The sequence below is a fragment of the Culex pipiens genome, chromosome 3 (assembly GCF_016801865.2).
Source record: "Culex pipiens pallens isolate TS chromosome 3, TS_CPP_V2, whole genome shotgun sequence".
Classification (NCBI taxonomy): domain Eukaryota; kingdom Metazoa; phylum Arthropoda; class Insecta; order Diptera; family Culicidae; genus Culex; species Culex pipiens.
This window is the reverse complement of record NC_068939.1, coordinates 12887275-12910388: the sequence shown is the minus strand read 5'-3', so window position 1 is coordinate 12910388 and position 23114 is coordinate 12887275. Positions and strand designations below refer to the sequence as shown.

Here is a 23114-nt window from a genome sequence, read left to right as displayed (position 1 = left end):
AAACAAAACACCACATTTTTTTCAAATATACTAAAATTAGAATGAAAATTTAAATTTAAAAATACCTTTGTAAAAAGATATGTTTTTCACGAAAAAAAATAACTGCAAAAAAAGCAAAAAAATTTCAAAGTTCATACCCATATTGCAAATTAAAACAATCGTGATTTGAAAAAAAAAATACCGTAATTTGTGAAAATTTTAGTATATAACAAAACCATTTGAATAAATTGAAAATGCACACAAAATTTCGTTTCGTTTGATATTTGAGTATTTTCGCAAAAATACGGTATTTTATAAAGTTGTTAGTCATTAAAATAATTATAATAAAGCAAAAATGCAAACACAATTTCACTTCGTTTGATGCCCATATTACGAATTATAAAAAAATGAGTATTTTCGAAAAAAAATACGCAATTATTTTTAAAATGCCAAGAACTTCCAAAATCACCGATATCTCTAAAATGACAAAAATCATCAAAATCACTAAAATGTCAAAAAAATATGAAAATCAACAAAATTGCCAAAATGGCCAAAATCACTAAAATGTCAAAAAAGATCACAATCACCTTTATCTTCAAAATCATCAAAATCGCTAAAATGGCGAAAGTGATGAAAATCACCAAAATCACTAAAATGTTAAAAATGACGAAAATCACCAAAATCAGCAAAATCGCCAAAATTGCGAAAATGGCCAAAATTACTAAAAAGTCAAAATTTATAAAAAACACAAAAATCAACAATATCGATAAAAAATCATTAAAATGGCAAAAATGATGAAAATCATCAAAATCACTACAATGTTAAAAATGCTCAACATCACCAAAATCGACAAAATCCTCAAAATTACTAAAATGTCAAAATTAATCAAAATCCCAAAAAGCCAAAATCGCCAAAATTGCAAAAATGACCAAAATCACAAAAATTTCAAAAATGAGCAAAATCACCAAAATCGTAGTTATCAAAATTACTAAAATGTCAAAAATGATTAGAATCACCAAAATCGGCAAAATTTTCAAAATCATTAAAATGGCGAAAATAATGAAAATCACCAAAATCGTCAAAATCATCAAAATTACTAAAATGTCAAAAATGATCAAAATCCCAAAATCGTCAAAATCATCAAAATTATTAAAATCATAAATGATCAAAATCACCTAAATCAACAAAATCGACAGAATTGCGAAAATGTCAAAAATGATCAAAATCACCAAAATAACATAATCGCCAAAATTGCAAAAATGACCAAAAACACAAAAATGATAAAAATCACCGAAATCGGCAAAATTATCAAAATTACTAAAATGTCAAAAATGATCAAAATCACCAAACTGACAAAATCGTCAAAATAGCGAAAATGACCAAAATCACCAAAATGTCAAAATGATCAAAATTGGAAAAATTATAAAAATCATTAAAATGGCAAAAAATATTAAAATCACCAAACTCATCAAAATCACTTGAATGTTTAAATATGATCAAATCACCAAAATCGTCAAAATCATCAAAATTACTAAAATGTCAAAAATGATCAAAATCACCAAAATCAACAAAATCGAAAAAATTGCAAAAATAGCCAAAATTACTAAAATGACAAAAATTATTTAAATCACCAAAATAAACAAAATCGACAAAATTGCGACAAAATCACAAAAATGTCAAAAATTATCAAAATCACAAAAATCGGCAAAATCATCAAAATTACTAAAATGTCAAAAATGATCAAAATCAACCAAATGACAAAATCGCCAAATTTGCAAAAAATGATCAAAATCACCAAAATCGTAGTTATCAATATTACTAAAATGTCAAAAATGATCAAAATCACCAAAATCAGCAAAATCATCCAAATTACTAAAATTTCAAAAATGATCAAAATCACAAAAATCAGCAAAATCGTCCAAATTGGGAAAATGACCAAAATCACTAAAATGTCAAAAATGATCAAAATCACCAAAATAGGCAAAATTATCAAAATTACTAAAATGTCATAAATGATCAAAATCACCAAAATGACAAAATTGTCAAAATTGCGAAAGTGACCAAAATCAAAAAAATGTCAAAAATGATTAAAATCGGCAAAATTATTAAAATCATTAGAATGGTCAAAATTACAAAAATCACCAAAATCATTTAAATGTTAAAAATGATCATCATCACGAAAATCGTCCAAATCATCAAAATTACTGAAATATCAAAAATGATCAAAATCACCAAAATCAACAATATCGACAAAATTGCAAATATGGCCAAAATTACTAAAATGTCAAAAATTATTTAAATCACCAAAATCAACAAAATCGACAAAATTGCAAAAATGACCAAAATCACTAAAATGTCAAAAATTATCAAAGTCACCAAAATCGTCAAAATCATCAAAATTACTAAAATGTCAAAAATGGTCAAAATCAATTAAATCGACAAAATTGCGAAAATGACTCACCAAAATGAGAAAAAATTATCAAAATCATCAAAATGACTAAAATGTAAAAAATGTTCTAAATCATCAAATTCGGAAAATTATAAAAATCTTTAAAATGGCGAAAATGATAAAATTCACCAAAATCAACCAAATCGACAAAATCAACAAAAAAAAAACCGCCAGAATCGTCTAAATGAGTTCCATGAAAAATGGGAACCACGAACAAAGTGTTCAAATTTCATGGTGCTTTGTTCAAGGTTCCCATATTTGATGAACGCTTGTTCTCGCTTTTGGGAACTCATTTTTCTCCGTGCAGGACCATACCTGGAAAATCTAAGTTTGCTTGATTATATTTTCGAACCGTAGAAATTATTTCATAAAATTAATGATTTGACAAACTTAACGAAGTGTTCATCCATTAAAAATTTCAATGTCAAAAACGAGTGCTAAAAGCTTGAAATAAGTCAAACGTAACTCTTTTATACCTCTCCCGTTCCAGTCATCTTCCGGGTGTACTGCGCGGACCACACGTACTGCACGCTGCGCTTCCCGATGGCGGCCACGGCCGAGGTCATCAAGGCGTGCGCCGCCGACAAGCTGCAGCTGGCGCGGATGCCCGAGGACCTGCTGCTCGTCGAGGTCAAGTCGAACGGCGAGCGGACCGTCTACAAGGACAACGACGTCAGCATCCCGACGGCGCTCAGCCTGGGCGGGCGGGTCTTCGTGTCACCGAAGGACCACCTGGACGCACTGGTAGGTGATTGGGGATGCGCTTTGTTTTCTTGTGGTAAAATAGTAATTTTTGTGGAATTCGGGTGTAGACTCCGCTGCCGGAGCAGGAACTTCCGACGGAGGCCCTGGACATGGACTTTGAGGCGCTGCCGACCAAGGACGTGGCCTACCACATGACCCTGTTCGATTGGGACCTGTTCTGGGCGGTGCACGAGTACGAGCTGCTGTATCACACCTTCGGAAGGCATCACTTCAATAAGGTGAGTGGTTTTAAATTTAATTTTATATGCCAAAAGAGCGGAATGCAACATTGTACAACTGGCTAAAACGAGAGTCGAAAGACAGGTCCCTGTCAAGAAGCAGAAAATATTTCCCAAAAGTGCACTTTCATGCTATTTGTTTCAAGCTGTTGAATCAACTGGCAAAACTTTTTCCTGAAGCGCTTCCTTTCCACAAAGAATCAGGGGGATTATGTCAATATCAAAATCGAATTCGTAGCTTTTCTTTTTCGGAAGTTGTGAAGTCAGAGGGATTCCACCGGTATAGTTGGAGGAAGTCAACGATTGGAATCTTGTTGTCGTGACTCGAGCAGAGTTGAATTCACTATTTTGATGAGTTTCAACCTTGAGAAGTGACGAACCTTTTTAACCGATTTTCTCGGAACTGGCTTGGCTTGAGTTCAAAATCTACCTTTAATTTCACTCGAAGTACAACAAATCTCATGAATTTCTCATTCAAACATTGTCTGGATCTCAACTCACAGCATCCAGTGCAAATTTAACCCAACATCTCAAGTAATTCATCGTTTTCCTTGTCTTCACCGTCGTCGGTCGGTTCCGTCGGAGGAAACTCCTGGGCCATAAATTCATCTCCACAGGATGCAAGCAGTTGGAGCCTGCAGAGTTGCACAACTTGGTCCTGCCTTCCCCTTCCCCATCCACAGAAGACTGCATTCTTCTGACGGACGCGGGGAGGGCAAAAAGTTGCATCTAAAGTTGAAATTTTCCAGGTTTCTCGAGCAAACAAATGTGCCACCATAAATTAGATCGGCTCACATAAAGCAAATCCCGTCCGCACCAAGCCAAGGGAAAACTTTCGAGAAATTCGGTAGTTGTTGTCTAACTCAACATGAAGGTACAACAATTGCGGAAAATCTCCCCCTCTCACTGCAAAGTACAATCCAGCCAAACCCGTGAAGCACTTGAAACGAACCTCCGGAGTGACACGGAGGGAAACCCCGGGAATTAACTTTTCACTCAGCTTACAGCGAAAAGTCCTTTTGGACGGGGCGCGGATAGCGTCGCCGGGAAGTCACTTTTCCATTGTCGTTTTTTTTTTATTTCGAACAGAAAAGTTGAACCAGAAAGGCAAAAGATTTCAAATCGCTCGGATTCCCGCTGGAGGACTCGGGTTTTGTTACGTCAAAGTATAAAATGGAGGAAGGAGCTTTTTTCCGTTCTCAAACAAGCAGTAAAGTCAACTTGGCAGGCAGGAAAAAGAGAGAAAGCTCTTCTAATCTATATCCAGCTGTGAGGTGGCAGGATATAGACGGGAAATGCGTTCAATGGGAGAAAATGGAATGGGGTTTTTAGCTGCTTGAGGGTAAATTTTTAATGGATTTTGGCAGGATTTTGCAGCAAATGCTTGATCGGTTGATATCCTTCAAAAAAATGTGCATCTGATCGATTCTTGCTGCGTTCCTAAATTTGCCGCCATGTTGGATTCAAATTTCCAAATCACCTTAGAGCATTTTGGGGGCCAAATTTGAAAAAGAAAAGAAACAAAAATTCGTGATTCGATTATACAAAGTGAAATTTTGCAGAGGACTTTTACGAACCAGTAAAAAAAGCTATCAGTTCAGAACAAAAATCATTGTTTGGGAAAACAGTTTCATTTTAATCAGCCATATTTTTTAAAGAAGGATCGGGAAAATTCGGGAACTAGAATGACAATTGTCATTTTTGCAGCTACCACTTAAAGAAGAACTTCTGTCAGAGTTACAGCTAAATCAACAGAAATTTGGTTGGTTGAATATTGCCTATTTTTTGACTGATATTACTCAAAAAATGTGTAAAAGTGAGAAACTGATGAAAATTCACCAATTCCTGATGTAATATTACACATTTTTTTCTACACAAAATCTGTCACCATGAATATTACCATCATTTTTTTCTGTGTACTGTCAGATATTTTTAGCAGTGGTTAGCGAAATCAAACCATCAGAAAATTTCACATGAGACAACTATGCTTCTATGAGCAGCTCATCAATTTCAATGTTAGTCTCTTTTAAATAAATTCTCAAATTGGCATGTTGTTGGACTTATTTTCATTTTCCAGTTTTGGAAACAAACTTCAAACTTCACAGAAAAAAAAATTATAGTAATATTCATCAGGAAATGGTGACAGATTTTGTGTCAAAATAATGTGTTATATTACATCAGAAAATGATGAATTTTCATCAGTTTCTTGTAAATATTCATCAGGTTCACATTTTTACACAATTTTCTTAAGTAATATTACTCAAAGAAGAGGTTATATTCAACAATACAAAATTCAACTTTTTGTTGCTGTGTTGATACGTTTCCTTTTAGTCCTACTTTTTAAACTTAAAGCGGAGATCATCTTTAAATTTTCGTAATGTGTAAATAAAAGTGAAATTTCAAGATATTTTAAAAATGTTTGGTTGGAGCATAATTTATTAATTTCATAGAACAAATCATTCTTGAATGTTTGAGATACACTCTCTCTCTACACCGTCTTACCGTAAATTTTTGAAAGAGGACGTAAACTTTTTTTTCTCTCTTTCTATCCTTCCCAATACCAGAAATTGCCCACTTTATTTTAATGAAAATAATGCCGTTGCTAATATTTTTCATAATTTCAAATGTTAATATCATGGCTTTTAATTTCAATTTCCTTTTTTTTGCCCCCCTCGACTTTGGCCACAATCGAGGGACAAAAACTTCAAAAAATGAAAAATTATTCAAATCAGCTAGTACAAATTATATTTAAAGATTTTGTTCATTGGCTCTAGTCAAAGTCAATGGGGATGAGGAGAAGATAAAAATAAAAAAAGAAACTAAAAATTTCAAGAATAAGTTCATGTTTTTTTTTCGAAAAATTCGAATTTTGGAATGCTGGAAATTTTGCAGGTTGATTATTACCTATTTTTTTGAGTAATATTACATCTAATATATCTGGGGTAAAATTTAATCATTTTTTTTTACACAAAATCTGTCACCATTTCCTGATTAATATTACCATCATTTTTTTTCTGTGTAAACTGAAAAAAAAAATCAAGTTTAAAAATTCTGAAAAAAGTGTCACTATATTACAACTGGAACACTGTCAACAAAAAGAGATGAATAAATGAATAATAAAGACTTAAAATTGAGAAGATGAGTACCGTAAAACGGGGTGACTTTGATAGGTTTGCGATTTTTCCGCAAAGTGAAAAGTACAATTAAAATTCGTATGGAATGGTTTAGAATCATACTGACCGTGGTAGAGAAGTGTTCAAAGTACCTCAAAAAGAACTTTTCATAAAATTTTGAAAAGTTCAAAAAGTAAGTCAACTATAGTTAAGAAAATGTTGATGAAAGTCATTATTTTAAACTTCTCAAAGTGTCATGATTTTCTCAATGAACATGATTTTGAATCGGAAAACGGAATGCATTTTTGGATTCTTTGGACAATTTTCCACTAGGAGAAGGTTAAACATGTTTGTAAACAATAAATAATATGTGTTTTTGAAACACAGCTTAAAAAAATCTCATAATTTATAGGCAATTTCAGTTGAAAAAATTTCATGTCAAATGTGAATACTTGTAATTCGTGTTTTGAATTTATATAAAATGCAATATAAATCGATAATTTTATAAACAAAACTAGTTTTAACAAATTTCAGGCAAAATTCCGACTTTTTAACAATTTTACCTAAAATTTATATGTATTTTGTTAAAAAGCTTATAAACTTAGTTAACTAATTAGTGATTTTTTTTTCTTAAAAACTGTATCAGCAACCTTAGTGATGGTACATTTAACGTACAAATAAAGTTTGAACATCTAAAATATGATTTTAACAAGAAAAATATTTGATAGTCATATTTTTCTTGTTAAAATCATATTTAAGATGTCACCCCGGAATTTAAACTAAGAAATTTTAACGTAACTATTTTTCTAAACACTATTGAAAAAACTTTTTTTTCCAAAATAGTGCATGGACTTTGTGTGGCCTACCCCAGTACATGTTTTAAAAATAATAATCTTGAGAAAAACCTTACCTGTTGGAAAATATTCCAAAAACAAATTGAAATCCTATCGGGTGACTTTTAAATCCTTACGGTTTACGGTAATTAAAATAGCTTTTTTTGATTGAAAAATATATGTTTTGAAAATTTTGAAAAAGAGAAACAAAAAGTTCCAAAATTGCAAAACTCAGACATGCCTTTAAACAGACAACAATTTACATAAATATCTTTATACATAAAATAACGAATCACTTGTGTGATACAAAAAAAAATCAGCCCTCAAACTAGAGCTTCACTGGATTATTATTTCAGATTGAAATTTCTCGAAAACTGTTTTTTTTACAACCACATCTTCTTATTCCGATATACGATTTTTATTTCACTTTACTAAATAATGTCTAAATAATTCCAAAGTTTTTTCTTTGAAGGGTTGTTTCTTTAAGGTTTTCAATGATTCTTTTGTGAAATTGTCCGTGAAAAACGATGGTGAAAAAAAATAATATAAAAATGGTAAATTGGTCAAAACAACTGTTAACAAATATATAAAAATGCATTTAAAGGTTAGTATATAATTTACAATCCCATTACTTGTACAAATTCGTATAAAATGCATCTAGAAGAAAGGCATTTGGTCTAATAGCTGCAAGTTACGAAAATTTAAAAAAATGAAGTTTTTTTTATTGAAGAATCATTGAAAATAAGGGCGGTGCCAAACAAAGAAAGATGGTTTATTTGACACCAAACTTGGGATTTGATCCAAATCGGTTATGGCCTAGTTCAAAAGTGTACTCTGTTGAAATTGACCAACATCCCCCTTAAAAAAAATTGTGATGTTCAGGTCAAATAAAAAAACATCAGCGAATCCTGCAAACAATTCTTGAGATCGAGACCCATCAAAATCACAAATCGCTTTTTTGTGAATGGCTACATGAAACTTTTAAAAATCTTTTCGATTTGTTGTAAAAAGAAAAAAAATAGTACAAAGAATAAAGTATGAGTTGAATTATCTCATTACAACCATAAAATGTATTTGGGTCAATTTGCGAATTTGCAAAAAAAAATGTTGATTTACTTTTTAACTATGACAGTTAAAAATGTACTTTTTAAGCCTGAACCAACATCGTGTTACTGATATGTTTCCTCCAAACCAGAACCAACTTTCCAATTCACTCTGAAATCACTTCCAATGAAACACTAATCACTCAGCACCATCTGCTGGTCGACGCAATTTACACGATATTCTACCAGGGCACCGCTATCATCTCGCCCCAGTGAAGAAGTCGTGAAGAAGAGGGGCGGACCGTTAATTAATCCCCATTTACTTGGGCAAAACTTTCACATTTCAATGTTCTGATGGCGGCAGCAGCAGCATAAAACGGCACGTAATTGCCAGATGAAGCCGAACCTGTGAAAAGGAAAACTTTCATCCCTCCTCTCCATTTCCAGTTAAAAGCTCCACCCATTGACGACGAGGAAAAACTTTTACACTCTAAGCGAAAAACAAAGAAGTAATTAAGGGTGGACGACACTGCACAGATTTCTGACTGCAGGACACAACCAGACGCACATCGAAACCATCGTCCAACTCATCTGTTCAAAAGGGGAACCGATTTGATGTTTTTGTCCCTCTTTTGGAAAATTTCTTGTTCTTGGAAAAACCCCTCGGAAAAACAAGAGCTACAAAAGACAATTTGCGTACACTCCGGGTTGGCTCTTGAAGTCTGCCAGTGATGGACAATGAAAGGAGAAAGTACTCGAGAGAAAAAAAAAAACGAAAAGAATATTGGAAATTCAAGAAGGAATCTCTGCCGGTGATGATGCTGCCGGGGGGGACCAACGACTAACCGGCAGACCGTTACAAGAAAAGGGTGGCATAAATGAAAATTAAATTGAGTCCTTTCTTTTCGTTGTCCTTGTTGATGGTAATTGAAAGCAGCAGCGTACAACCCAAGGAGCAATATAAAATCTGTTGAGGTAGATTAAATTTAGTCCGGGATGGGGTCAATATTGTTTGCTTAAGAAATATTTCAATTTCGATTTTTCTGCTGCATGATTTGTCTTATAAAAAGGAAAAAAACAAAATTAAAAAAAGAATTTTACAAAAATGACAAAAATGACAAAAATGACAAAAATGACAAAAATGACAAAAATGACAAAAATTACAAAAATTACAAAAATTACAAAAATGACAAAAATGACAAAAATGACAAAAATGACAAAAATGACAAAAATGACAAAAATTACAAAAATTACAAAAATGACAAAAATGACAAAAATTACAAAAATTACAAAAATTACAAAAATTACAAAAATTACAAAAATTACAAAAATTACAAAAATTACAAAAATTACAAAAATTACAAAAATTACAAAAATTACAAAAATTACAAAAATTACAAAAATTACAAAAATTACAAAAATGACAAAAATGACGAAAATTACAAAAATTACAAAAATTACAAAAATTACAAAAATTACAAAAATTACAAAAATTACAAAAATTACAAAAATTACAAAAATTACAAAAATTACAAAAATTACAAAAATTACAAAAATTACAAAAATTACAAAAATTACAAAAATTACAAAAATTACAAAAATTACAAAAATTACAAAAATTACAAAAATGACAAAAATGACAAAAAATGACAAAAATACATCAACATTGTTTATATTTTAGCTCAATTGCTTCTGAAAAGAGTCACATGCAAAAAACAATTTTGAAAATCCCGAATCAAAAAATTGTAGAAAATCAAAATATTTTCTCAGCAGTAAAAAAGTAAATCTTTCCCAGTTCCTGAGGGGAACACCCTTGAAGAGTATCGGGGCCGGCATTTACAAAGCGGATTCAGTGGTAGTTCTTTACTCAACTAATGTTAACATGTTAAGGTTAATGTTAACATTCCATAGGTCGCCTCCCTAAGGTGTCGTGATAAGGTCCAGTTTGTGACGATACACTACCTTCCGTTTACTAAGCAATCGATTCCAGAAGGGAAAAGATCACCAGTTGTGTTGGTCCGAGCCGGGATTTGAACCCCGATCTACCGCTTACGAGGCGGAAGCGTTACCACTGGGCTACATGGCTCGGTCATTTTCTCAGCAGGCAAATTAAACATTTCAAAAAAAAATATGGAAATTAGTTCTGCTCAGCATACCAATATATTATCAGTGCCATGGCACCACTAGACTAGCAGAATCTATTCAGCAAAGTAATCCAATACAATGAATCTGAAACATATTTCACTCGCTAACTAATTGGTTTTACTCCAGTCAAATTGACACGAGCGTCGAATGAGTTTTCCACCTCCCCGATATTCTTGCCGGGTGCAATTAATCAAATTACCGTGTATACATTCACTTTTCTCCTGGAAAATGAGAGGGAGAGGGAGGGTAGGGGTACTGAAAAATCGCTATCCGCGTCAATCACCACCCACCCTTAAACGTTCGATGCAGTATAGTGTTGCTAAAGCTTTTTACAGTTTTCCACTTTCCCGGTATACCGGTGGGGTGGGTTTTAGTAGGTCGTTCTAACGAGTAACGCGATGGATGACTGCCATCAAAGCTTAATGAAAGGGAAATATGTACAATTCAAGCCAGCTGTTACTGATGTGTTTTTATGTACCATTTTTATAACTTTTATTACCCTTCGCCCACTCACCCATTTAGCGCTGGAAATGAGTTTTATTTGAACGTGAAGTAACTTTTGCAAAAAAAAAAGTAATAAATTTGTTTTCGACGCAACTCCCCCGTAATAACTCATTGCCACGCGAAACTCTTCAAAGAAACCGGCACAGCCTCATTAGTGATTGCTTATTAGCTTTTTAAAAAGTTATAAATTAGCTCGAGTGCCAAGTTGAAGCAGAAAGGTAGGAAGAATTAAAAATAATTAAAAAAAAAACATACAACCACAGCTCATCCTTCTCATCACCGTTGTGGTGGGTCGTCACCAGCATGCTTCAAAGTTTCCCTCTTTCCACAGAAACCACCTACGACAGCAAAGAAAAACCGCATTAAATCATGAAAATTGTTTGATTTCCTGCATCCTCTTGGTTCTCTGGAAGAAAAAGCATTATTGAAGCATGATTTTTTTTAAAGCATTTTATTCTACCTTTTCACTTTAGAAATCTGAAAAGCATGTTATGTCTTTTCACATTCTTTTTTCTCAGTTTTCAAGGGACTTTAAAAAATTGATCCAAAGTTCCGTAGTATCAGTATCGATCTCTCAGCTACGGTCAAGCTTATAACTTGTAGCACACTTAAATTAAAGTTTTTGAAGCAAGCGTCAAAACAAAATATTTTAAGTACGATAACTATTGCAAAAAAACCCGATTTAATCCCACCTGGGGTGAGATAGAGCCTTTCTTACTAAAGAATATAACAATGGTAGAACTTTTTTCAATTCATAACATCGACTTTGTTTATTTATAACGTCAGCACAAAAGAAAGTCTTATGATGAAAGCAATGTATTATAAATGATATGATTTCCAAAGGAAATAAAAAACGCAATTTTCACCAAAAGAATATTTTCAATCGTACAATATGTTTGTAAGTTTGTATTCAAACAAGCGTTTATGACAAACGCGATCATAGCAAGCTTCCCATGCGCCAGTGACAACGCACACCGCGGTTTTGGTTTTTTAGCTTCGGTACGATCCCTTTTGTGTGTTGGTATTGTCCGTTTTTTTCAAAGGTACACGCCGCGCGGCATTTCAGAATGTGCCGCAGACACTGTTGCCAGCGATTTTTTGCCCGCGAGCGAGAAGAAGCACTAGTTGGCAACGAAAAAAAAACAACAACAAAACGCTTGAAGTTATACCTCTACACCATCGCCTCTTTAGCACAAGGCGCCGTGTGCGGTGAGCGCGAGTGTGGAGAGGAAAGGAATATAAGTTCTCTCCCTCGCTCGCTTGCGATCAAAGCTTTCTTTTTTCACCCAACAACAAGAAGCAAGCCAAGAACTTTCGAAGAAGATCCCCACTTTCTAAAAAGATCCCCACTCTCTAAAAGCTCTTTAAAATTCACCTCAATGTTTCTCAAGATTTAAATCATTTGCCTCTGATCTAGATAAAATATAAGTTAGGTTAGGTAGTTAGGACAAAAACCTCTAGACCACCACACAACAAAAATAAATGACAAAATTTAAATCGCATAATGGTCTCATGTCGCAGGTTTCAAAACAAATACTGGACCGTTATGCATATAATGATAATACACAGTAAAATACTATGTAAATTTTGAAGGTGTAATTTTGGAAGGTTGAATATTACCACTTTTATGATGTAATTTTACATCAATTTAGACTGAAAAAGTGACATTACAACAGAAAAGTGGTAAAAATAAGCATTTTCAGAGGTACAATTACACATTTTTTCTGACATAAAAGATGTACCCCTTCCCAGATGTAATATTACCATGATTTTTTTTACTGTGTACTAAAGAGCCGAAAAATATACGATATCTATAGTAGCAAATGAAAATCGATAGGGCACCCAACACATATTAGAGTTAATGGATCCCAATAACAAGACGCGCCAGCAGTACGCGCCAGCATTAGAAGCTCAACTTGACAACTTGTCGACTTGGCGACGATGCGTCTAAAATCGATGCAGTGTGATTTTTTGACGATTTTTCCGAAGAAAATTCATGATGAATCGACATATTTACGAAGATGAAAATGACGTCCAGCCTTAAAGTAAAACCTATACCTTTCTTTAGTAAGAAAGGCAAAAAGTAAATCGCACTAAAAATTGATCCGGATTGTCGATAGATGTCAAATTTGTTTCAGATGCTCACTCATGGTCTGTACTATGAATGTAGAAAGAAATTTCGGATAAAATCGGAAATGAAAAGTGTTGGCAAAGGTCACCAGGTGGGCTTTTACCTTTTTTAAGGGATTTTTTTTTCTTTTGGTAGGTTAATCAAACGGCTCTAACTCCAGAACCAGATTATGGATCTGGATGAAAATTTGGGAGGTTGTAGAGCTCGAAAAATGCAATTTTTGAGATAAATAAAAGATATGAAAATGAAAAATTTTGACCATATTTTCATTTGAAAACTGTGTATTTTGTTGAAAAGTCTGGCCGCATCCGAAAACAGATGGATATTTCGAAATTCGGTCTCAAAATGACCCTTGTTCAGCACACCAGCTTTCGAATGCACTTGGAACAATCAAAATCGAATATAGGGGAGCCGAGGACTACGCGACACAAAATTTGGCAAAAATTTTACCACACACGGACATCACTCGAACTCCACGGAATTTATTTTCTCAAAATTCGAGGTGCGTGATTTTTTGACGATTTTTCCGAAAAAAATTCATGATGAATAGACATATTTACGAAGATGAAAATGACGTCCAGCCTTAAAGTAAAACTTATACCTTTCTTTAGTAAGAAAGGCAAAAAATGCCAAATATCAAAGAATTGAAAAAATATCGCAAGTTAGGGTTTTGAGAAAATAAAAAAAAACTTATTTTGATTTCATTCTCTGCATTTACCTTATAGAACTTTTGTTATAGAAAATGACTGAAAATCATTCAAATACACAGTATGTATTAAAAGTTTGAATTTAGGAACGATGAAAAAAATTTTGGTTCAATGTTGCATATTTTTCGATATAATTTATGTTTTTTTTTTTATTATTTGGAAAAAGGGATATTTCACAACAAAAAAATTAAACTACACATTTTTTAGGTTATGTTACACAAAATTTATCATAATTCCAATAAATATGGAGTATGTTATAATACACATAAGATGTTAATTTGATACAAAATTTGGCAATATTCTACTTAAAATATGACCTTTGTTTTTTTTTACTGCGCTGTCTGCATTATTTTTCAGATTTTCAGCAACAATCACCGAAATTGTCTAGAAATCTCATATTTGATAATAGCATAATTGAGTCCCAAAATTTAGATGAAAATGCGCATTTAATAAAATCATGGTCAAATTTTTACTAAAAACGCTAACAGATTTTGTGTCAGACCAAGTTTGTAGTAGTAGATGAAATTACAATTTTACAAAAAAAAATATTATGACTATTTTTGACAAAAATTAAGGCAAAATTACACAAAAAATTGTTAATATGTAACCATCTCTTTCTTTCATCCAAAATCAAACTATTTTTAATATTTATATTTTTTCATTGGAAAATTTGTCACAACCTTTCTTCGACTGATCCTTCCAAGAGAACGAACAGTACACAGTGAAAAAAAAAAGTTGAATTTTGGAAGGTTGCAAAATTGTATTATTGCATTTTACCTCTTTTAGATGTAATTTTACATGGACATGGACAGAATATGTAAAATTACAAACAAAAAGATGAGAATTCACACATTATTAGAGGTAATATTACATATTTTCACCATTCTCAGATGTTATATTATGATGATTTGTTTACTGTATACATGCAGCAATTCCATTTGAAAAGAGCCTAAACCGAAAAAAAAGTTCTCCGATCGGGCTCAAAATTTTTCTGGGGGTTCCTTGGCCAAAATAATTAGACCCGTATTTTTTTGTTTGGCCATTAGGGTGACCTACGCCGTGTTAGGGTGGTCTGAAAAATGGGTATTTTCGTCATTTTTCGCAAAAACCTCTTTTTTCGAAAAATCATATCTCCGCGCCATTTCATCCGATTTTAGCTGTCTTAGACGCAAAAGAAAGGTGATGAGTTTGGCTATTTGGGAAAAATAGTAAGAAGTTTCAAAAATCTAGCTTACCATTTGAAAAAGTCGCATGAAAACTTAAAATGGCGTTTTGACCGTGTCTGGACCAAAGAGCCTATGTCTGAAAATATTTTTATCGGATTCCTCGGAAAATTTCACAAATCATATCAAAAATTGGCGATGTCGAACCGTACGTTTTGGAGATATGATTTTTTGAAAATAAAAACTGAGTTTTTCGACGCGCCACGCGCAAAAACGGGAAAATGACGAAATCGGCAAAAAATCAACTTTTTTCACTAAAACTGCGATAACTTTAAAATTTCAGCGATGACCTATAGATGTTTGGGTATCAAAATTTTCGTAATTGAAAGACTTTTGGTACCATTTTTTTTTTTTTTTAATTCCTTGCTGAGCCGAAAAAGGCTTTCCACACAACAGTTGTAATTTTACTTCTGAAATTTGTAAATTTACTTCTTTTCCAGTATAATTTGTAATGTTTCATTTGCGGTCTAACATTTATTACACCTTCCAGATTTACGCAATTTTCAACTGTGCATGAAACCCATTTTATTTATGCATATGTTCTCATGGTGTAGATTCTTTCAAATTCAATTCAATCAAATTTGAATGAGCCTTTTCGAAACACAATTTGTTGTTTACATTTAAAAAATCCACGATAAATAGATTCGCGTTTCTCTGAAGAATTTCCCAATTCTTCTTACTCAGTTGCAAAGTAACCGCCGACCTTACAAGTCGCATTCTCAACGCCAGTCCGCAGTTTGTGTGCGCGTCGCCGCTTTTTTTAAAATGTGCACCGTAGACAAAAACAGTGTGGTTCTGGACTTTTGTCAACTCCAAAACCAACCAAGCCCAAAGCTTGTAAAAAAATTTCTCGCAGACCTTCAAGTAAACCAAGAAAACTTGCGAGCATTGCAATTATGCAATAGAAGAAAAATAGCCGTGTTGCAGTTCGCCGACTCAGCAATGGCCTCGTCCATCATCGACAAACCTCTGGTATATCAGGGTTGCAAAATCCCGATTTACCTGGACAACAACGCTACGGAAGTTCGTGTGCTTGACCTACCTCTAGGCATAAGCAATGATGACGTAGTCAAAGTGATGAGTAAATACGGCGAAGTTTTGACCATCACCAACGACCGCTGGATTAACTTCTTCCCAGGGATCCCAAATGGAGTTCGGACCCTGCGGATGTTGCTGAAACAGCCAACGCCGAAATTAATCACTGTAAACAATGCTGCTGCAGCAGTGACGATTGTAGGCAAAACATCGCTTTGCAAACTCAAAGCAAAGAACAAAAAATGTGCGGATTCGAGTAAAAAGGTTAACCAAAAAAGCAGTACACAACCGATTGAACCCGAGCCAAGCAGCAGCAGCAGTAAAAGCAACAATAGTAAACCAGAACAAAATGCAATGGAAACAAGTGAAATCGACGAAGAAGACAACGATGGATTCGAGACCGTGCTTTCTAAGCACACCCGCCGCCGAAATCGCTTACAGGCATATTTGGACGCGGAAGAAGAACTAACAAAAAAACGAAGAGAGATGGCTGCAGAAGAAACAGATGAAGAAGATGAAGATGTCATAAAAGCAAAATATTATAAGAAAAAGTGTTGTGAGATAACTTCTAAATCCCTAGAAGAAGAGGACGAAGATAAACTTGAAGAACTTGATAATTCATTCTTTAAATATTCTGCTAAATATTTGAAACATAGAGAGAAATCGTTAGAAAAAAGGCATGGTAATAATTAATGAAGTGATTTTAAACTCTGTAATATTTCCTCTTTCACTATCCACCTTGAAGAGATGAATGCACAATGGTGTAAAGTCTCTATAATAATAATAATAAAAAAAAAAAAAAATTCTTCTTAAGAAAATGGCAATGATGAAACGACCCAAACGACCGGGGGAATTAGTGTTTCGCACGAAAAGCGCTCATTTTCCGGTGTCGTGGCGACCTATCAATGCGGTTTGGATTTTCCAATCAGTCAAATTTTATGACTGTCGAAACTGCCATCAATAAACGCTCCCCTTTTTCTTGCGAGGCAAACCACTAATGATGATGACGATGTCGGTGTGGTTATTGTTATTATAATGGGTTTCATTTTGAGGTTAGGTTGATTTAGAGCTTAATGGATTTTTTTAATATGTGAAGAAAGCAATGATTATTTTGGTTACGATATTTTCTTTCCAAATCTCAGCAATCGTGTTACCCAATCGAGTGTACATAACGGGATTAATCTAGCAAAACCGTTTCGGAAAATGCGAATGTAATCCTTTTCGACGTTTTCCATTTTATAAATCTACCACGCAAAAGGGGTGTGAAAATTTAATTCCTTCAGTTTACCAAAAAAAAAGAGTAGTCCAATTTGATTCCCTGTATCAGCCATTCATTGAAACTCGTTCGGATGAAATCAAATACTGCAAATATTGAGAAGAAAAAAACAGTTCCTCATCTCACCCCACATTTCCATGGGTTCCCAAAATTTCGCCACCAGTCTGAAAGTAAATCCCGGGAACGTCGAACGCACCCACTCACTCTCTCACCGATGACGGTAGCAATTCAATTACTGGTACTGGATCGAATGTAAATATTCCCCGAAACACACATCAGTGCGCAATCGATGTTGACGTGCTGGAGCGGGGGAGAAAAAAGGATCGGATTTCCAACCGGCTCCTCCTCAGGATGGAAATCGGTGGAAAGTGAGAGGCTTATTGTTGCGCAGAACTGGTGTAAAATTACAACATTTTTAAGTTATTGCGATTTTTTTATTTAACGAAATAAATCTAAACAAATTTGGTTGACAAATTATTAAGAAATTCGTAAAATAATTTTCTTAATATTCGTGTTCAATTATGGCGCATTCGCCCAACTCACCTTGAGTTGTTACTGAGCCACCCCCACCTACTGATACGCACATCTTGATGGAAATATTTGCAGACAGTGCCGTTTTATTTGAAGGATTGGAAATTTATCCTTCACCTTTATTGAATTTTCTCAACGATCAACGAGCTGTTGGTACTGGAGTGGTTGTAAAGTATTTTGAATGATATTTATGCTTTACAAGATTTATTTAAGCTTTATTTTATTTCTCAAAATTATTTAATTGTAGTCCAAGTTGAATCCAGAATCACAATATCGCTATTTTTTTTAAATGCAGCTTCAAACCATGATGAAACTGATGAAACGAAATTTAAATTTGAGAAGCTCGCTTGAAATTATTTTAAAAAGAGAAAACTCTTTAATGTTCGGTTACTCAAAACTAAAAAGCGTCATTTGATATAAATTTGTGTAAAAATATTTGAAATTATTTGAGAATATTTAAGCAAGTTAAATGTTAAGTTTCTTTTTCCGAGATTTGTGAAGTTCCTCAATTCAATATAAGGTTCCCATTAAACCGTTGTTTTAAGAATTATAGTAAATTTAAGATTTTGGAGTCAATCAATTTATTTCAGCATTTCTTTGAGCAAAAACATTTTGTTTGCTGGAAAAAGCCTTTTAATGTTTTAAATTTTGATTTGTACTGAGAACATCAATAAAAACTGTACAATTTTATAATTTTAAGGAATACGCATAGCGTGATAGTTTTTTTTGCTTTAGATTACTGAATGCTACTGCTCATTACTCTTCTAAATAATGTTTTTTTTAATATAGAACGTTTCAATTAGCAAAATATCCGATCATAATTTTTACAGGTTTTGGCAGGAGCTGAGGTGATCGTTACACTACCACTCCTGTCAAAAATGTAAAATTTATAATCGGATTACTACCCACCCAAGTAGCACTCATAACTTGTCGACTGTTGAATAATAGTTAGACAGCTGTTTTGGATCAACATACGAGAAAAAATGTCAACGTTAGTTACATATCAGTTTGTTTCACTACTTGTATAACTGACTCATGTAACTCATGAGATGTGTGCTATACAAGTGTTAAAACGCAGTCAACTTCACTCTTTTCTAACTTTTACACACAACATAGGCAATAGGCACTCGCTCCTAACTCCATCGAATTTGCTGATTTTCACTATTAAAACAATTTATTTTGGAACACTTTTGATAGAAACTTACTTGCTCACTTCCTATTGAGCTATTTATCACTTTATTTTACTTGAAAACACTTTTTATGAGCTGTAATTGAACGTCAAAGTGCTGATATGCCAAGATACTGTTTCATCTGCAATGTTTTACTCGAAAACAGTTTGTTGAATAAAAACAATATTGCACTGTTTGTTTCACTGCTTATCTAACATTGTCATGTGACGGCATCTTCTAAAAAATGGGCGTGGCCAACCATTCTATAAATAACCTTAGGTTTTTTCGCTTTGTTACACAAATGTTATCGGAGAATAGATTATATAACTGATGCTCAACATACATATTCAACTTGACATTGCGTGTTGTTAGGTGGTGTAAATTTGTACATGAGGAATTTAGAGTTTCAAAAATGTTTATGTATTGAAGATTACAATAGATTTAATTGTTGACCGATTCATTTGTGAACACATCGCTGGTAAAAGCTACAAAAATTATCAGCTTATGGAGTTCATGATAGAGAAAACAACAAATTGAAATGACACCGATTTTCAATGTTGCTCCGTGGTACGGTAATCGAATTGACAGTTGAAACGGTTTGTTATAACAAAGTAATATATTGGAGTTATAAAAACTGATTTGAAACAAACTTATATAACTTCAATTCCAATGACAGCCTTCGTTGGAATTAAGTTCTTTAGCTAACAAAACAGACAGCAGCCTTCTTATTGACGCTTGGGCCAGCTTGTTTACTATGAAGCCCCGTGGAGAGATGTGGAAGCGCGCCTGGACCTGCCGTGGAGATAACAACAAATCGTCGAAGTCATCGGATCGAATCTTGGGACAGAGGAAGTTCATCAAAAAAGGAAAATCTAAAAGTTCTCCATGCAGGGATTTTCACACTAATCACATGCACTCCATGATTGTTTTTCTTTTTTTTTAAATTCAATTTCGAATTATTTTAAATGAATCTTGCAGAAACAAGCGTACTTTTTTAATTAGCTTCGTCGTTGACTACAATTCTAATAAGAAACGTTTGTTTACATGTAAGTTAGTCGCCGGTTAGATAGCTGTTTTCAATCTAACTTTCCTTTCCAGTGTGCGCTTTGATTTGACAGCACAGCCGTAAACCACGCCCCTTTTTTTCGTTGAATCTCTTGTTAGATGGCACAGTGTTGTCAAATACAATTGTACAACTTACTCTGATAACTTGGATCTTTTTCTGGCAAGTTATACAACAGAAAAAAGTGCGCTTTTTCCAGTTCACAGGAGTTGTAGAACAAGTTGTGACAACAAGGCGGATTGGTTATACAACCAGTTAGGAAATACGTTTATCTGACAAAGTGTGTTGCTTGGGCATGGAACATGTTAGGCTTTATCGTAGCTGTTACAACCGCTATAAAACCTATCCGCCGAAACCATCATTTAAACCACTTAGTCGTATAACAACCTCCCCAGAAGTTGGGCCAGAACCTCAATAAACCCCTCTTAAAACTCGTTACGGCCTGAATCTTAACAACGCCCTCAAAGACTCAATAAAACATTTTATACGTCTTCAAGCGTCTTATGCCAAACAGGTTTTGTGCTGGCAAACAAATAAATCTTCGTCTTGCCAAATGATATCAGAGATGGTTTGCAAAAACGGCCATGATGATGTTATAAAATATAAAATATAATTTTGTTATTATAGTTCATCACGAAAAAAAGATATTATTGCAATTCTTTGAAAAAATGTTCAAAGTATTAACTTCTTAACAATGCTTAATATGTCGCTTTTTGACGTTCCGAGAAAAACGCGTTTTAATGTTTGACCTTGAATAAACAAAAACGAGAGCACGCAATGTAAACAATAACAAACACGTTTTGTGTGGTTGATCATTCTGTGCATCGTCCTGATTTTTGCTTGAATTTGGAAGCTGGAGTCCCGAAATATAACTGTAAATGTTTACGGTAGTCGAGCTCGTTCCTGTGTCAAACGCGTTCTGACCTGAAATCCCTTTGACCAGTTGTCGCACTTACATCAATTTTCAGGGTGTGTCAAGATAGAAAGACAAGATTGAAACTTCTTTCATATGAAAAGTGACAAAAATGCAGGGAGTTATTTCGGGTTTTATTGAATATCTCAAGATTGAAAAAATGCCTTGCACGTACGACAAGTTAGCACGACGGCAACGATAAATGAGTGTTTTCATCAATTTTAATCAAATTTATTGCATTTTTTATATTTTTTTTGTCAAGATTGCGGCTTATCACATTCAATCAGACCACGCGTTTAGCGCCATATTTATGCATTGCTATTTGGCCGCGATAAATGCTTTTTAGGAGCTTATGGTTTTAAGTAAGCTTTTTCCATGCCTAATGGCACTTGACAGCTACAACACCCTTGGTTTTAAATAAGCATGAGATAACGGTTTGGCATGGCATCGCCATCGGGTTTTCAAGACTCTCTTAAAACTTTCATAAAACCTTATTGAAAGCTATTCGGCTTTTATTGTCACCAGGTTTTATGTCCGAGGCATAAAACCTTCTTAAAACCTTTGAATCAGCTCATGCTCATTGGTTGCTATAAATTCCGAAATAAAACTAATAAACAAATAAGATGCTACGATAAAACCTCACTAAAACTAGGTGGTGGCTTGTTGGTTTGAAAATGTTACTTGGGTAGGCAACTTACCCCAACTTGTTGTTCATCTTGCCCCACTTAGGTCGTGCTGAACAACAATGGTTAGAAAATCGATTTGTTATGGCTAAAAAAAATCTCACTGATTGTTTTCCAGTGTTTGTTCAATTTTCGTTCATTTCCTTAACATGTTAAACTTGCCCTACCTTCCCATAACAAACTGTTTTTATTGATGAAAATATAGTTAAACTTCGTTTTTTTCATGATTTGTTAAAAAGTACTATAAACATTGTTGTGGAACATTTTTGATCTTATTTTGTTAATTTGTAAGCATTTATTTGTCATGCCATCCCCTAGACTGCGTTTTATTATAAATTATAAACAGAAAATATATCTACAGGGGGCATGAAAAGTTTTTATAAGAAAAATCAATAATAATTCACAAAACAGTTAAGACCCCAAGCAACACACTTTGTCAGATAAACGTTTTTCCTAACTAGTTGTATAACCAATCCGCCTCGTTACCACAACTTGTTCTACAACTCCTGTGAACTGGAAAAAGCGCACTTTTTTCTGTTGTATAACTTGCAAGAAAAAGATGCAAGTTATCAGAGTAAGTTGTACAAATGTATTTGACAACACTGTGCTATCTAACAAGAGATTCAACGAAAAAAGGGGGCGTGGTTTACGGCTGTGCTGTCAAATCAAAGCGCACACTGGAAAGGAAAGTTAGATTGAAAACAGCTGTCTAACCGTCGACTAACTTACATGTAAACAAACGTTTCTTATTAGAATTTCAATCAACGACGAAGCTAATTAAAAAAAAGTACGCTTGTTTCTGCCAGATTTATTGAAAATAATTCGAAATTGAATTTAAAAAAAGAAAAACAATCATGGCGCGCAGTCTACCTGTGATTAGTGTGAAATTCCCTGCATGGCGAACTTTTAGATTTTCCTTTTTTGATGAACTTCCTCTTTTCCAAGATTCGATCCGATGACTTCGACGATTTGTTGTTATCTCCACGGCAGGTCCAGGCGCGCTTCCACATCTCTCCACGGGGCTTCATAGTAAACAAGCTGGCCCAAGCGTCAATAAGAAGGCTGCTGTCTGTTTTGTTAGCTAAAGAACTCAACTCCAACGAAGGCTGTCATTGGAATTGAAGTTATATAAGTTTATTTCAAGACAGGTTTTATAACTCCACTATATAACTTTGTTATAACAAACCGTTTCAACTGTCATTTCGATTACCGTACCACGGAGTAATATTGAAAATCGGTATGATTTTGATTTGTTGTTTTCTCTATCATAAACTCTATAAGCTGATAATTTTTGTAGCTTTTACCAGCGATATGTTCACAAATTAATCGGTCAA

General features: G+C 33.8%; 2 protein-coding genes across 9 annotated transcripts in view; both read left to right on the top strand.

The window, feature by feature from the left end:
* LOC120432597 (RNA-binding protein 1) overlaps nucleotides 1-23114 on the top strand; it is a 454616-nt gene that overhangs the window by 127687 nt on the left and 303815 nt on the right. The window lies entirely within an intron of this gene.
* Nucleotides 1-23114, top strand: part of LOC120423495 (rap guanine nucleotide exchange factor 4) — a 330099-nt gene that overhangs the window by 291791 nt on the left and 15194 nt on the right. For all 7 annotated transcript variants that reach the window (XM_039587335.2, XM_039587332.2, XM_039587331.2 and 4 more), the window contains 2 exons: nucleotides 2919-3172; nucleotides 3241-3411. In XM_039587335.2, the coding sequence (XP_039443269.1) occupies nucleotides 2919-3172; nucleotides 3241-3411 (425 nt within the window). The remainder of the gene's footprint in view (nucleotides 1-2918; nucleotides 3173-3240; nucleotides 3412-23114) is intronic.